Source organism: Odocoileus virginianus, chromosome 31, assembly GCF_023699985.2.
Source record: "Odocoileus virginianus isolate 20LAN1187 ecotype Illinois chromosome 31, Ovbor_1.2, whole genome shotgun sequence".
Taxonomy (NCBI): domain Eukaryota; kingdom Metazoa; phylum Chordata; class Mammalia; order Artiodactyla; family Cervidae; genus Odocoileus; species Odocoileus virginianus.
In genome coordinates this window covers 13319859-13337353 of record NC_069704.1, presented here as the reverse complement: position 1 = coordinate 13337353, position 17495 = coordinate 13319859, and the positions used below count along the sequence as shown (strand labels likewise).

The 17495-nt window shown below is 43.7% G+C and overlaps 1 protein-coding gene across 8 annotated transcripts in view; it reads right to left on the bottom strand.

Annotated features, from left to right (window-relative positions):
* The window catches only part of EPB41L4B (erythrocyte membrane protein band 4.1 like 4B), a 135313-nt gene that overhangs the window by 48833 nt on the left and 68985 nt on the right, over positions 1-17495 (bottom strand). For 7 of the 8 annotated variants that reach the window (XM_070459325.1, XM_070459328.1, XM_070459329.1 and 4 more), the window contains exon 15: positions 14911-14975. In XM_070459325.1, the coding sequence (XP_070315426.1) occupies positions 14911-14975 (65 nt within the window). Of the gene's footprint in view, positions 1-10876; positions 13089-14910; positions 14976-17495 lie in introns of those variants that run through there. The other variant, XM_070459331.1, reaches the window with a different exon arrangement.

Here is a 17495-nt window from a genome sequence, read left to right as displayed (position 1 = left end):
GAATTCCATTCATTTCATCTTATTAACTTTAAGACACCAGGATCATTTTCTTCCGAGGGTCTTGTCACCCACACATTTCAACCTAGTCTTCATCGCTGACCCAGCATTAACAACACAACACCAGCAGTGTTTCTTCCACCTTCCAAACAACCAAATCATCAGCTAGAAAGGCCAAGGCCTCAAAGGATGCTCTGCTTGCAACTGAATGCCAATGTCGGATGGCCAAGAAGTCCCCCAAAGTGATATGCCAGCATGCAGTCTCCTAGGAGAGCACAATGAACATTCTCCATCCAAGGTCCTCTGGTACCTTCTCTGGGCTACTCAGGTCACCCTTGGGTGCTGCCTGTATCCGTCACTCTTTTACCTATGCCGGCACATGTCTCAACCTCATAGCAGGGTTCCTGGAGGCAGGAACAGCTTCTGTGTAGTCTACACAGCAGCACATCAGTTCTCTAAATACCTTCCAGAGGAGTCCAGTTGGGTCAAACTGGCACCTGTTTTACTTTTAGCCTAAGTGGGGACAACTCCATGTTCCTAGTCAGAACTAAAGCATTAGGGTGAAGTGAAAGTTGCTCAGTCATGTCTGACTCTTTGCAACCCCATGGACTATACAGTCCATGGAATTCTCCAGGCCAGAATACTGGAGTGGATAGCCTTTCCCTTCTCCAGGGAATCTTCCTAACCCAGGGATCGAACCAGAGTCTCCCGCATTGTGAGCGGATTCTTTACCAGCTGAGCCACAAGGGAAGCCCAAGCATTGGGGAGATGCTGACAAATATCTCAGTAGAGCTTCCCAATTGACAGGCTTCAGAAGGCTGCAAGTGGGTTAAACCATCTCTTCTTTCAGTTGCTGGAGCAAGTGAACAGGACTGTAGGAGCCTAGAGCCTCAAGCGGCCTTGTCTGCTTACTCTGGTGTGTCTTGTCTGCTGTGTTTAGTCACTCCATCGTATCTGACTCTTTGTGACCCCATGGACTACAGCCTGCCAGGCTCCTCTGTCAATGAGGATTCTCCAGGAAAGAATACTGGAGTGGGTTGCCATGCCCCCCTTCTCCAGGGGATCTTCCCAACCCAGGGATTGAACTCAGGTCTCTGCCTTGCAGGTGGATTCTTTACCATCTGAGTCACCAGGAAAGCCCAAGAACACTGGTGTGGGTAGCCTATCCTTTCTCTAGGGGATCTTCCTGTTCCAGGAATCGAACCAGGGTCTCCAGAATTGCAGGCAGATTGTTTACCAGCTGAGCTAGCAGGGAAGTCTCCCCCACTGCTCCCCCACCCAGTGTGCTATACAACACAGTTTCTATGGGTGCCAAGGACAAGAAAAAGCTGGGAAGCATCATTACTGGTCCATAATTCAGTCCATTAGCCTGGAATTGTGGCTCTTGATTGGGACTCTCTTAGCAGAATCCACTCAAGTACCATGCCATCAGAGCAGATGGTGTCAGCCAGAATCCTGCCTCCTGGCTGTGCATTAATCATGCTCTCTAAACACCCTTGGGGGAGAGGCGGGGAAGTGCTCACCTTCTGAGTGCCCTGCACTGTGCCAGCTATTAATTTACTTAATTTTTCAACATTTGAATAAGGAACAATGATTACTATCCTTATCTTACAGATTGGGAAACAGGACCAGAGAGACTAATTAACGCTCCCCAAGAGACACAGCTAGTCAATGGCAGAGCTGGGATCTGAAGCCAGACGATGACCACAGAGCCCTGCGCCCTCTTCAGTGCTAGGAGACTGCGGATCATGGGGATGATGAAAGCTGCAGTACCATGACGTTAAAAGGATGCTAATTGGCACTTAGCTTTGGTTGTGCTGCCCTTTAGCTGTGACCTTAGGGAACTCATTTCACCTCTCTGAGCCCCAGATGCTGCATTTTTGAACAAAGATTTATTAAGCATTTATATGTTAGGAACTCAGTTCAATGAAATAATTTGATCTCTGCCACGTCTGGCTGAGAGACAGAGAAGGTGCATTTACCCATCATGGTTTCCAGGACACCTGTCACTTATTTCCATTTTGATTTAGCAGAAACTAAACAGAGTAGGCATTACACCAACACACTGCTACAAGTTCTTATTGATTTAGTGCAAGCATATCATTTGGTGGTAAGAGTATAATTGAAAACCATACCTTTCTTATAATGGGTTACAGAAGGAAACTGTACCTACATCTTAGAAATGTGACACATTACAAATGTTAGGTCTATTAATTAGGGATGATTTCCCACAGTAACTTAGTGGTTATATTTTTTAAAAAGGGACCAGAGAGAAACAATGCCACTACCTCATTTTTCTCTTGTCTGAAAAGGTCAAAATCACTTTTTTTTTTTGCATGGTTTAATCTTTTCTATGAACTACTAATTGGCAGGAAAACATTTTCCCCAGTTTGTAAATATTTCTTTCAAGACATTTTCCAGGCAATCAACTTGGAACTGTCTAATTAATGTTAACACAGGTGATATCTGAATCCATAGTAGACTGAGCACTCTTTGTTTTCAACAGTTGATTAAATGCATGTGTGCTCAATTGCTCGGTTGTGTCCAACTCTGTGACCCCATGGTCTGCAGGCTGCCAGGCTCCTCTGTCCATGGAATTTCCCAGGCAAGAATAGTGGAGTGGGTTGCCATTTCCTCCGCCAGGGGATCTTCCCAACCCAGGGAGAGAACCCACGTCTTCTACATTGCAGGATCATTCTCTACAGCTGAGCCACCAAAAAAGCCCAGTTTATTAGATGCCTGGTGCCAAAGATGGTATCTTTCTCAACAGCAATTCCCAGTGCCTATACAGCACCTGGCACAGGGAGGCAGCAGACTAAATATTTGTTGGATGAATTGTATAGTGCATTAAAACTGGACTCTCCCTAGGTAACTTTTCAAGTGTCCATTCATAACAGCTTCCTTCACTCTGGTCACGAATTCCCCGGTGGCCCCTAATGTTACACTGTGATCTCAGCAAAACTGCAGAGAAAATCATTACACATCTTAAGGAATGATGAGGTTTGTTTGGTGGTGACTGGGTCTCTGTCCCATGTAAGCTACAGCAGGATATGTTTCCATGTGTCAGTCCGGAGTTTTCCTTTGGTGACTCTGCTATCCATCGGTTTCAATGAATGACTGTAAGCAGGTAAGCAAGTCGAACATCTGCCAGAAAACCCATTTTGTCCTGATGTCATGCTTGCTCAGTTTCAGGAAGCCTTAATCTAATTGTCTGTGTGGGAGGCTGTGAGGAAGGGCTCTATAACTTTGTAGGGAGATCTAGGACTTTAGCAGTTCCAGATGAATTTCAGGATCTGGGTCCAAAGAATAAATATTTCATGAGCTCACTTTTGCACAGAAGCTCATGACTAAGAGCATATTCAACCTCTTTCCTGCCTGGAGAAAAAAATACTGACATAATTATTGTTGTTTTCCTCTAGACCGTTCACTTTTAATAAATCCAACAGAGCTTTCCCTCCCTGGTTTCTTACAGATTCTCTTTGGGCCTCTCATGTCTGCATTGCAGTGCCTACTCTTAGCCTTAAAAGAAGATTCTCCTTTTTTCCCTTTCTTTGTTTAGGTATGCATGTATGTGCTTAGTTGTTTAGCTGTGTCCAACTCTTTGTGGCCCCAGGCTTCTCTGTCCATGGAATCTTCCAGGCAACTACACCGGAGTGGGGTGCCATTTCCTACTCCAGATCTTCCCAACCTAGGAACTGAACCCGAGCCTCTTGCTTCTCTGCACTGGGAGGAGGATTCTTTACCACTAGGGAAGCCCTTCTTCAGGCAGGGCACAGCATGAACAGACTTGCCCGCAGCCACTGCTTTAACTGCATCCCCAAGAGCATCGCAGAGAGCCCTCAAGGAGCAGTTAAGACGGAATAACTGTTGCCGTGAAAGCACAACCTCTAGGGTATGAATTAATGTCAAAAGAGCCCGTTCTTGAACTTATGGTTGCTGAGAGGAAGGACAGGGTTCCAGAAGGGATAGTTAAGGAGTTTGGGATGGACATGTACACACTACTATATTTAAAATGGATAACCAACAAGGACCTATTGGAGAGCCCATGCAACTGCTCAATGTTATGTGGCAGCCTGGATGGGAGGAGAGTTTGGGGAAGAATGGATTCATGTATATGTATTAGTGCCTTTGCTGTCCACCTACCTGAATCTGTCACAATACTATTAATTGGTTATACCCCAATACAAAATAAAACGTTTTTCTGTTTTTTTTTTTTAAGAAGAGTCTGTTATTTATCAGCTTCTGCAGTCTGAGAGAGCTATGGCAGATTCAGGCATGAGCTGCAAGGGTTATTTTTCTATTCGGCAGACACCATCCAATACACCCAAATGAATGAAATTATTCATTCCAGAAAGAAGTTCAGGTTAGATGAATAAAATGCACACTCTGTTCAGGGCCGGTTTGAGACACTCTAATTGCACAAGACCTAGTGTGAGCAGGAGCTGAACGCCGGGTACGAGGTTCTGAGGGGATGAAGAAGGGGATTCATTTAACTGGTTTTCATTTGTGCTTAAAAAAAAAATCTCAAATGGTCTTCTCTCTGTCCTTCGATTATTGGAGGTTAACCTCTGAAGCCACATACTGGGCAAAATTTTAAGGGCTTTCAAAATTGCCTTTAATATAGTCACAGCATCCCTACCCAGCCATGAATGCAGCTGGTGGAGTTGTCAGCATAGCAACACCTTTTTGCTTGTGAGTTCTCAGCTGTAGAAAGAGGATGTGTAAACCATTCACTATTCAGAAGGGGATGATGAGGGAGGTTTCTGCAGGTTTCTTCTAACATGAGCCTATGGGGATGTTCCTATAATTATTCTAGCTCTTTTAAGTGGATTGCCTAGGCTATAGCAGTTTTGGTATTTTAAATTCTGCAGTCTTCCCCCCAGTAAAACCACTAGTGAGTCTTGGAATGTGGCTGTGATTTCAGATTGCATGGATTAGAATTTTAATTGTAATTAAATGTAAATCCATCCTTCCCTGATCAAATGCACCAAGGAAATTCACGTCTGAGTGGAAAGTTCTTAACTCCCAAACAGGAAAGGGAACGTGGATATCAGAAATCAATTCCTTTATCCTGGGTATTTTTGGGCTTGCCCCTCTTCCTTTTTCAAATCTCCGGGGCATGAGGTATCGTGCTGATTGTTACTTGAGCTTCTCGAAAAATGCTTTTACAGACTATCTGGTAAAGATCAACTCTTCTCAGCCTTCCCTGTCTTCACTATTAAAAAGGCTAAGATGATGGGTTTTAGTTCATCCATCTGATCTTTACTAAAGAGTAGGGCCCCAGATTAAGGGCTCCAGGTGTTTTCACAGTAAACAAGAAACAAATGGCATTCAAAACGAGGAAAAGCTACGCAACTTAACCTCTAGAGGAATGCAACTGAACAGAAATTCTGATTTTTAGACTAATCAGCCTAATAAGGTTTTAAAAAGTTAGCAAAAGCTAGCAGCAAGCTTCCTATGGGATCACAGAGGCCCTGTCAGATTGCTATTGTGTGTGCAGAGGGGAGAGGTGTAATCAGATAGAACATCTCAGGAAGGAAATTTTATTAGGCAATATCCAAATGAAATGCGCACATTCCTTTTGGCCCAGCATCTCTACTTTAAGGAATTTATTCTTCAGATGGATTTGCTCAAGTGCACAAAGCATACAAGTGTGGCAGCGAAGCTGTCATTTCAGAGATTCAAGGCAGCCAAAATGTCCATCAATACTGATTAGCTAAATAAATATGTGCTTGTTTATACACAGAATAGCTTTAGATTGATAAGAAATGCTGACAGTAGTTGCCTCTGGGGAGAACTAGGGAATAAAACGGTGTAAAGGAAAAGTAACTCTTATGGGTATTTTTGAATTTTTACCACTCTCTGTATTACTTACTAAAAAAAGTTGAAAAGCACAGCAGTTCCCTTTATTAGTAACTTTCTACTTTGTCTCCAAATAGTTAAGAGTGTCCTCTGCTTTGTGGAAGGTGAAATCCCAGGTTGGGACAGGTTGGAACTGATGGAAACTCTGTGTCACTTCTCCCCACTTCTGAGTCCAAAATGTCCCAGCAGAATGGATTCTCCACCAATTCCTTCTCATCAATTCTTCAGACCAAGTCTTGCAGACTGGAAAGCATTGCCCACATTTCCCCTCAACAGTTCCTTTCCCAGGCTCTCGGGCAGAAATATCATTTCTATTTCCTTTTATCCCCTCTCAAAAGATGCCCATGCTGTTTCTGCTCTTCACTTGTCAGAGTTTCAGAGCCATATCTTGACCTATTGTGTGAACCTTCTTCCATCTGATCTTTCCTTTGGAACCAAGCACCCCTTTCTGTTGCTAAACTTAGACCATACATCTCAACCCATCAACCTAGGAGATACACCATTCCTTGAGCTAGACTTTCAATCTCCTTGTCCTACTTCTTACCCCATGGATGGCTAAGGACTTAAATCTCAAACTGCTAAGAACTACTACCAGATAGCATCAAACATACCAGCTAGCATCAAACAGCTAGCATCAAACAAAGCATCTTACACACATAGTACCATTTAGTTCTCGTAATGGGGAGAGACTGTCCAACTCCATTGGGGGATGAGGAAAATGAGGCATAGAGAAGATCTGAAACTGGTGAAAGGACACGTGGCAGGTTAGGGGGCAAAGATGAGTCCACATTTCACCTAGCCAGAGACTGCAGGACTCTTGCCCCAACATAATTACCCCTCCACATCGGATGGTGCAGTCTTTCTCTCATCAGCCTGCAACATCCTGCCATTTTACTTCTGGAAACTTCCACCTGTTATCCCACCACAGGCTCTAATCTTGACATGGGTTCTTAGACCAGAGGTGTGTGATGCCCTCTCCTTCTGGAGTGGTTGGAATTTACTAGGTTCCTGCTTCAGCAGGAGGGCCCAACAATGACCTAAGTCTTGGCTTGATAGATTCAGGGGGAGGAAGGTCATGAGGAAATAAAAGCCATATAAAGAACCACTAGAATTCTCACATTTTTCTGCTTCACTCTGAGCTCAAGGAAATGCAAAACTATGCTAAGAGGTCAGATGAAGCAGCTGCTTATGATGCATCCATCCATTTACTTTTGAACATTATGCCTCTTAAAAAAAAATGTTGGCCTCTAGTCAGTTAAAATTGAGACACTAAAACAAAGGCAAACAAAACCAGATAAGAAGCTGCGCTTACCTGCCCACCTGATTCTCCTGGAGTGGCCATTAAAAGGATGGTTCTTAGGCCTCACCCCAACCACCTAGCGGAGAAGGCAATGGCACCCCACTCCAGTCCTCTTGCCTGGAAAATCCCATGGATGGAGCCTGGTGGGCTGCAGTCCATGGAGTTGCTACGAGTCGGACACGACTGAGCGACTTCACTTTCACTTTTCACTTTCATGCATTGGAGAAGGACATGGCAACCCACTCCAGTGTTCTTGCCTGGAGAATCCTAGGGACAGGGGAGCCTGGTGGGCTGCTACCTATGGGGTCGCACAGAGTAGGACACGACTGAAATGACTTATCAGCAGCAGCAGCCACCTAGAGCCTCATCATCTCTATTTTTAACACACTGTTCAAGCAATTACTTGGCTTCCTAATTCTTTTTTTGGGGGGGCAGGCAGGGCTTTCTGCAGAATTGTTGAGAATTTCTTCTTTAGTGGAGTATTAGCTGAATGTCAATTCCACCTCTATTTCACCTTTTATATACTCTTGGGATATCTTAAAATGCAATGCCTTTCTATAAAAGGAAAATATGAGGGATCTTTGTGGTGATGGAAATGCTCTGCATCTTGACTGTATCAATGTCAATATCCAGGTATTACTGATACTGTATTACAATTTTGCAGGAGGTTACCACTGGAGGAAACTGGTAAAGGATAAATTGCATTGATATTATTTTTTACAACTGCATGTGAATATACAATCATCTTAAAAATAAAAATTTACTTTAAAAAATGAAAAAGAAATATGCCACCTTTCATGTGCAAGGAGGGGACTTTCCTTCATTTAGCTGCAATTTGCTTTTCTTCTCTCTCTGCCCTCCTTATACCTTGCCTAGGAATTTGCTGCCTCTGGTAGCAAAATGCTGCAAGCAGATCATCCTAGGCCTATTTAGGGTTATTTACCTGGTACTTTGGGAAGATTCAGTCAGGCAGGGAATTGACTTACAGCCAAGTTTAGGAAATATTGATCAAAAGGGATCGATATGGCTGCTCAGGGAGCTCTTTGATGAGATCGGATCTTAAAAGACTAGTTAAAAGCTAGAGAGTCAAGCGCAACAAGAAGGATCTATCATTAGTTGAGTTCAGAGCAGGACCTAGGAGGCTACAGTCACTGACCTGGAAGGACGGTGGGATATTAACAGGCAGTTAAAACAAAGGACCCGTGCACCGTCCTTATTCCTTTATCTTTGTTGTTAAACAGAACCACTTTCAGTGGAAGTGGTAGACCAAGAGATGAAACAGGCCTTCAGGTTCTGAAGGCCAAGGTAATTACCTGTCATGATTTCAAGACTTTCTGTCCACATGAATTACATCAATCTGATGACACTGTCAATTCACTGTTACATCTTCTGAGAGATCACAGAAAAACAATGGATATTTACAAGGCCAGTAAGTAACTGAGTTTCAAAAATGCAAAAAGCTAATCCCTTTAGTTTATGGAATACTGAGTATGGTTTTGCCAGCAGATAATATTCCAGAAGAAATGACTAATTTGTGAGCTCTTGGGAAGAAGGGGATCATCTCAAATGAGTGATTCAATATGAAAATAAGTCTCAATCTCTGGTCCTTTGAAAAGGGTGCTGTTGGTGCACGAATGCCTGCATGGACAGGGTGACCAGGCTGCAAGAGGAAGGGTCGGGGAATGGACAAGGTATGGAGCAGGGTTATTAGCTCACTGGTGATGCCGATGAACAAGGTTACAGACAACTGGTATGGAGGAGGGACAGGCAGACACTACACTGCTGGTGGTGGGGGTGACATTCTAGCAGTTCTGGATTTCGGTGTCGTGACATCATCTAATAAGTCTCCTGTAGATGTGGATCGACAGGGTCCCAAGTGGTGGAATAATTAGCAGTCAAAGGCCTTAAAGTACAGATGTGCAGACAGAATTGGGGTCAGAACCTCTCGACTGTGTGACCATGGGCAAGCTGCTTGGTTAGACCTAAGCCTGAGCTTCCTCACGTGAGAAAAAGAGTATCACAGAGCAGTCAGGAAGATCAAATGACGTGACATATGCAGAGTTTGAAGCACACATCTGGCTACTAGCCCATGTATGTTTCTGTGCATCAATGTCCACCTACCAGAGTTTCCAATATCACACAGCTAGACCATCCTCTGTCCTGCTCAACATTATAGTAATGCCTCCAATGAGAACACCATAGGTACACTGAATAATATTCACAGGAGGCAGATGAATCCAGAAAATACATGGTGGTCAAAGTCCTGTACAAAAGACAATGCTCCCAGCTGGATATGGTTGTTCAGACTTTTTCAGACCAGCTCAGAAGTGATGTATTCCTGCCTGTCATCTGGTGAGATGTTTCCTTTAGAATGAATGCAACATAATTCATCTCCTGAACAGAAATTCATTGAGCACTTGCTCAGGCATCGGGGAATAAAGGAGAGTGTGACATAAAGCTTAGACCTAAGGAATGTACCACCTCCAAGATGAGATGAGTAAGAGGCAGTTTTAGCATAAAATTCTGAGTATATCATTGACGTACACGGAGGTGGGGGGAAGTAGTGGAACAGAGCACAGCGAATAGCTCAATTGCAGAGGTGGGTGGGGGCAGTCAGAGTCCCTGGGAGAAGACAGTGATCATGAGCAGAGGCTTAAGGGATGAGCAGGAGTTGGGCAAAGAGGATGGGAGTGACAGCATCCTCAGCAGAAGGAACAGTATTTGCAAAGGCACAGATGGGAGTAACAGCAGGGTATGGTGAATGCCAGGAACTGCAAGCCGTTTGGTGTTGTAGGAGTTTAAACAGGAGGGTGAGAAATGGGGGGAAATACCCTAGTTGGAGCAACAGGACAGGAACAGATAGCGGGGGAATTCCAGAGAAGGCCTTGGACTTCGTCCTATGGGTGACGGAGAACCCTGGCAGATATCAAGCCTTGCAAGGATGCAATCAGACGGTGTTTTAGAAAGATCATTCCAGTGGTTGTGAGGAGGATGAGCTTGTCAGGTAATAGGAGTCAGGGAGATCAGGAAAAGGGCACCTCTCAGCCAGAAAGAAGATGCTGCTACATATCACTGTTGATAGACAGGAAATGTGGATCGACAGACAGATACTAAGAAGGCAAGCTGAAGAGACCTGGGGACTGCCTGGATATGCAGGGCAAAAGGGGGAAGAGTTGTATATGACATAAATTCTTATCCTGGGTAGGAAGAAGAAAATCTAGGTGAAGTTACTTTTTTCTTCCCCCCAGTAAAATAGGATGACTTTAATTTTGACATGTGATGTTTGACATGTACAAGGATATACAGGTTGAAACGTCAGTATAAAAAGTCACAAGAGTTGTCTGCATTACAGAGAAGAGCTTGAGTCAACAGCACTTATAAAATCTTGACAAGATGAGAAGAGCAGGTAGACTGCTAAGTGAGAAAAGCTGTGGGCAGAGGAAGAACCCCTGGAAAACACCAATCTTTCACAGAAAGACGGGCACAGAGGCTGTTACAAAGAAGAAAAAGTACAAGGGCTAGGGTCAGAAATCCCAGAAATCAAGGGAGTAGCTTCAGGAAGCTGTCAATGAGTGATTACTGTTGTCAGATGCAGTCGAGAAAGGTCTGCGAAGCTGAAGGATAAAAAGTGCACACTTCCTTTAACAATTAGGAGGTCATGTGTAGGTATACTGGTTAGACCTCTTGGTTGCAGACAACTGAATCCACTCAAGTTACTTTAGGCAGAAAGGTATTTATTAGAGATTATTAGATAAGCATACACAATCTCCAGGAGGTCACAGACACAGGGGTGGAAGTCTCTGCCAGGATGAGCAGCTTCCAAGGCAAACACCCACCCTCCCCATAGGACTGTTACAGTGGAAACTCCCGGCTGCCTGGGACCAGGTCATAGAAACCTTCACCAGAGCTGCCCTGGATGAAGAAACACCTCTGCTACTGTGCCTACAAGTAGGGCCACTCTTCCTAAGAGCAGTCTCATTCTAGGATGAGCCTGCTCCACACCACATAACTGAATGTTCATCTTCAGACTTCCAAAGTCCCATCACCTACTTCATCCACAAATGATACCTCTGTGCAGCGTAAAATGAAGATCGTGTCCAAAAAAAAAAAAAGCAAGAATAGTCTTTATTCCTCGGAAACACAATTGGAAAACTGTATCAATAAAATCAAAAGATTCAGAACACAATTACTTGTATGCAACACAAACACCGAGGATCCAAACGTCTGCTACAAGGAAACACACCTGCGAACAAGTACCTCGGGGAGAGTTTACAGGCGATCGGCCTGACTAGGCCGCATGTGCAACTGATTCTCTCCTTCGGATAGACTTTTGTGGTAACCCTTTCAAAAAAGGTCAGATTTCAGCAATAAACTATCACAAAGGATGGCAACACATCTTTAAAAAAAAAAAAGGCTTAAGAGGGCCAAATTACCATTGCATATATGAAAATGGCGCAAGAATTGATTTCACAAAAATACTAAGGAAAGCATCTCAAGCCTACCTAGGGAAAAAAATGTCTTACTTGGGAGCTTGAAATGGGGGAAAATAAGTATTTTGCTACAAGTTCTAGTCTAAAAAACATACTGATTTCTGGTTCTACAAAAAGACTGTAGCGATACCCTCCTGTCCTCTTGCCCAGATGCTTTGGCACAATGTCATTAAAATTTTATATGCTTTAATTTGAGCCATCATTGAGTCTCAGATGCATGTTGCCTTATATATATATATATATATATATATATATATATGTATTTTTTAAAGTTTATTTATTTTTGCTTTTGGCCATGCCTCGAGGCATGCAAGATCTTAGTTCCTCAACCAGGGATTGAACCCATGCCCCCTGCAATGGAAGCGTGGCATCTTAACTGCTGGACTGCCAGGGAAGTCCTTATAGGTTGCTCCTTAAAATAAGGAAGTCTAGGATAAAAACCAACCCTCAGTGTGTATTCATAATTATGTCTTCTGAAATCATGCAAATTAGCAGCACCGATCATTAAGACATTAAAAAATTATTCTTGGACTTGAGCAGCAACTTCTATAAAGACAAATGCTATGCGATTTATGATTAATAAAACTGCTAAAATTCAAAGTGGCTAAACTGCTTTAAGATAGAAGATTCAAAATCTCCCTGTATTTATACAACCTCTAACATGTTACATACTTTATTTAGCTTCTGAAAGAGGTAATCCTCTGTTAGAGAAAGTCTGAATGTTATGTGCTCAGCTTAAACATATTAAATGTTGATAAATCACAGAATTTTAGACCTAGAGAAGACCTTGTGATCATTTAGTCCAACCTGCTCTTTTCGGGCAGGGAAAACAAGGCCAACAGAGGGAAAATGGTTTGTCCAATATCACACAATGACAGAGGCTGGACCCCAGTGACCCCAATCCCCACCACGGTACTACATGATACTCTCTCTACAGAGTGAGCTTCCCAAGTTTTCCTGGGTTTATTTGGTCCCATTCATTAAATAACAAAGAAACATCAGGTACACAGCAATAATAACAATAAACACAGACTTATACTCCAATTTTAAAATCAGAATATCAAAATGATTCCTGAGCCTTTAACTACCTTCATTTTGTTGAGAATGCAGTCCACAGTAAGTTGTGACTACCTATCGTGGTTACTTGCAAATATTTACACGGACACTGAAAACACCATTCAGAACTATTCCTCGGAGATATTTCTATAAACACGTCCATGTGATGCCAAGACACTTTCCATGGGACGGCATGAAACTATGATGGTGAATGGAAGTAAGATGCTTCAGGCTCTCAAAGTGCAGTCATGAGTTTATCTCGACACATCATACTCTGCTTTCCTCCTAAGTTCTTCAGGTTCTGGTCGTGGACATAATCGAGATGGCTGTCATCTCCACTGGCCGATGCTTTCCAATGCGGCCTGTCATCCTGAAAGGATGGCCTGTTTTGTTTGCAGAGGGAGCAGTTAGTGGGGGGTATGGAAGACAATCAGAGAATTGAGTGAAACAACACAAGTGCAAAGGAAATGGGCGGGGGAAACCATGAACTACATGAATGCAGATGGCTTTCAGAAGAAATGGAAGAGATTTTCTACTTTCAAGTGTATTTTAAATTCAGATGCTCTGGTCCTCTACCAACTTCCAAGTTGAGAACAGCGCTGCCTGTGGCTGGGCCATCATCCCTCCAAGGGTGTCTAAGGATCTAGTCAGTCTGGGAAATGCTAGGTGATGGTGAAAAAGGCTCCTTTTCTATGGGAATTCTCAGAGCTGTTGCCACGGGAACATACACCGTGAATGCCTTATTCAGCCTTTTCTGAAAGTGCTGGACCAAATAATTCTCTTTCATTGAGAGTCTGATAAAATACCATATACTGGGTCCCACCCCCAGAGATTTTGATGCTGGAGGTCTGGGGTGGGGCTGGGACTCTGCATGATCAAGCTCCCAGGTGACACAGATGCTGCTAGGCATCAGGGCCACCTTCGAGTAGCACTGGTCCAGCCTTCCTAGCATTCCCAGCGAAGACTGCCTCACAAGGAAACCAACATGATAAAACAGGCGAAAATCAATGTTATGTTTTATAAGCATGAGGTTAAATTAAAAAGCATTTATATGAATCTCTTCCATGCCTCAGGTCTGGAAAAGAAACGGTCTTTGCAATATGGAAACTTTTAAAGGTATTAGTTCACTAGTCTAACTTGCTTTTCAGTGTTACATGGACATCAAGTGCTTATAATCAAACTGCACTGTTGTCCTACAGGATCCGCAACAGACAAGGTAATAGAGATCAAGAACTAATTGCTCTCCTTGGCCTTGTTCTAAATGGATGTATTCCCATCACTCCATTCACCATACTCTCTCTCAAGGAGCCAGGTTTGCAATCTCATAAGAAATAACTTAAACTGAATTCACCAACTATGTTTCTGAAAAAGCTTCACACATAAACACCAATTAAGACTGATCTGAAATTCAAATCTTAAAAGGAACGTTTGCTTTTATGAAGCTGGCATTAAAAAAAAAAAAAAATCCCAAGCTTAATCATAAATGCAACAAAGCAGGTGCCAGGTTACCTGGGAAGGACGATGGAAGGTTAGGACACAGGTGGGTAAACACGGCCCTCAGCCTAAACCCCACTGTCTGTTTTCATAAATAAGCTTTCTGGGAACACAGACAGGCCCATTCACTTCTGCATCATTTGTGGCTGCTTTCAAGCTATTCAGTACAATAGCAGGGTTGAGTAGCTGTGACAGAGACCACAAAGCTGAAAGTATTATCTGGACCTTTACAGAAAAGTTTACTGACCCCAAGGTTTAGAAAAAAATCCATCATCACAGAAAGCAACCCTCCACTCCATCCCTGGGGGAAAAAAAAATCCTTTCAAAAAAGTCCCACAACAAAAATCCCTGAGCTTTAATCGTATTTTTAATAGATGAATTCTTAGGACAGAAAAATGTTACTTAAATTCTAAGCAACATTTCAAACATAAAACCAAACCCCAAATACCTGAGGTTAGACTGACTAAAACAAAACAAAACCAAAAACCCCCTCCTAGTTCATTTTATTTCATCAAGCATAAGCTTTAGTAAATCCAGACCCATCACCGGCTTCTTTTGCTTTGCAAATTACTCATCTCTTCCAGGACAAGACAACTCTTTTAACAGTGGTTTCTGATGCAGAATTTCAATTCACAACAAAGTAGAAAAGAAGACCTTGGAAAAGGAGAGTAGAAAGTAGAAAAGGACAGCTCTGGGAGCTCAGGTACTTACCTTATGTTTGGAGAGTGTGGGTGCCACCGAGGTTGGCCGGGGTGGAGATTGGGATGATACTGAGGCTAGAAATAAAATACCAAACTGGATTACTCAACGCCCTTTTGGTTTCAACGGTCTTCACTGGCTGTGGATGGAGAGGCTCTCACTGATGCCTGGCTAGGGGAGCAGACGTTTCCCAGGATATCAAGTTTCCCCCATGACAAAGGCTGGGGGGCTGCCCTCTAAGAAGAAAGGTAGAAAGCATCTTCCTTGAAAGGGTGCCCCAGAGCACCCGGGGCCAGGCAGCATTCATCTCTCCCAAGGGAGCCGAAGGAAGGGGCCAGAGAAACGGGGGAGAATAGGGGTAATTTATTCTTTAGAAACAGTTTCTGCCATTGCTGAAAAGGATGACAACTGTGTGTAAATAGTCACACTGCAAACAGGACTGGACAGGGGACGACGCCAAGGGAGCAGGACTGTGCGCGAACTCTTTCTCTCGTTTAAATACTTTTCTATCAGGTGATCCAAAAGTAAACATCCCCCGGAAACAAACAAAACCACAAACCATCTAGATCCTGATAGAGAGAGAGAGACGTAGTTTGCCCATTTTAACGTGGAAAAAAGAAAAAAAAGGATCCAGACAGGTGCCTCACAAAAATGGCCAGGGGTCAAGACAAGGCAGGCTTGGGTGGGTGGCAGGCTGCCTGCAGCTCCACTTCTGGCCTGCAGGGGGCAGCAGCCACAGACACTGCCAGAAGTCCTGGGGCTTCGCAAGCCTAAACTTTCTATAGGGCAGATGAGGCTTTCCTGACATTGGAAGTCACTATAGTCTGGCCACTATTATTCTTTTCATCATTTCTATCCCTTCTTCTCCCTCCCTGATGTTTTTGTTAATAAGCAGGAGTCTATTTTCTAGTATGGAAAATTCTCAGCCATTCTGTTCGTTCAGTGTTTCTGGACCTGAGATGCCCTCCTGGCCCTACTGTGTATTCCAGTGGCCTCTCTCCTTCAAAGATGCCTGTCAGCAAGACCGCATCCACTAAAGGACATCTGATGGGAAAGTGGAATCTGGAGAAAAATCTCAGCAGCAGAGTCTGAAAGCTGACCAGTGCTTTAGAATCTCCTGGAAATCATCTCTGCACATGTCTCTCTTTTAGGGGCTGCAGAAGCCCAGAGAAGTGATAGATGACTCGCCCAAAGCTGAGCAGTTTCAGGCGTTTCAATCACACAGCCAGGCTCCAAATGAGGCTCCACCAACTGCGTCTTCAACAACAGAGACTAAGCTAGACTAGAAATGGATCTTCTAACACCTCGTCTTCAAACACAACCAAATCAGATGCACTGGAGAGAGGTGGTCACCTTATCCGTAAAGCCCTGGAAGAAGGATATTCCAGAACCTTCCTTGTTCTCCTTCAAAAAATTATATACCCTCTAAAGCTGTCCACCTGATGCGAAGAGCTGACTCATTGGAAAAGACCCTGATGCTGGGAAAGACTGAAGGCGGGAGGAGAAGGGGACAACAGACGATGAGATGGTTGGATGGCATCACTGACTCAATGGACATGAGTCTGAGTAAACTCCAGGAGTTGGTGATGGACAGGGAAGCCTGGCATGCTGCAGGCCGTGGGGTTCCAAAAAGTCGAACACGACTGAATGACTGAACTGAACTGAAGCTATCAAGGAATATTTTTTAAAGTTAATCCACATGGTTCTCAACTAGGGCAGTATGCCCCCCTGGAGACAACTATAAGGAGGTATGTGAAGTTTTGCTTATCATAATGACTGGAGGGTTACCCGTTACTCGTTGGCAGAGAAGAGGGAAGTTGAACCTCGTGTAAGTCTAAGGACAGTCCCAAGCAGTGAAGAACTGTCCCTTCCCAAATGCCAAGAGCTCTCTCATTGAGAGCACAGCAATCCATCATCTGCATTTGGCTCGGCTTGCTGAGCTCAGAGTAACATCAATGCTACAACACCGTCTTCCTGGAAACTCTTCTCAGCACTCAGATGCTTATCGGGCCACTTCTCAGGGTGTTCTCTGCCCACTCAATTTATTCCCAACACGGCACTTGTAAGGCTGGCAAGGGGAAAGGGCCAGTGGTTGCCAAAGATGTTAAGAGATGAACAACATCCAGGTAACGTTTTTCGTGGATTTGATCTCAATGAATAACTGCCTTGACGTTCACTTAGAGCAGATAATGCAGAGAAAGGCACACCTGTGAGGCTGTCAGGGAAGAGGCAGTACTAAGTCGGGAATGCTTTACTTTGCTTTTTTTTTCTTTTTCTCTCCTTCAAGCACTAGTGACCCATCAACAACATTCCAGCAACTCACACCTCAAAGTCCCTCAAAAAAAAAAAAAAGAAAAATCTGTAACTAAGAAGAACCAAGAACCCAAAGGAGGCAAGGAGATCGGGAAACCTGGCCTTTGCCCTACCAGCACTTTTTACACTTATTCACAACAACTTGTTAGTCACATCTAGGTTCTGCACACGAGGAATAAGATTTCATGTACAGAAGACAGTATCAAGATTCTGAAACATAATTTGGAGGTCTCATGAAGATAATGCACACTGGGATCTCAGTCCCATCTAAGAATTTACTTAAC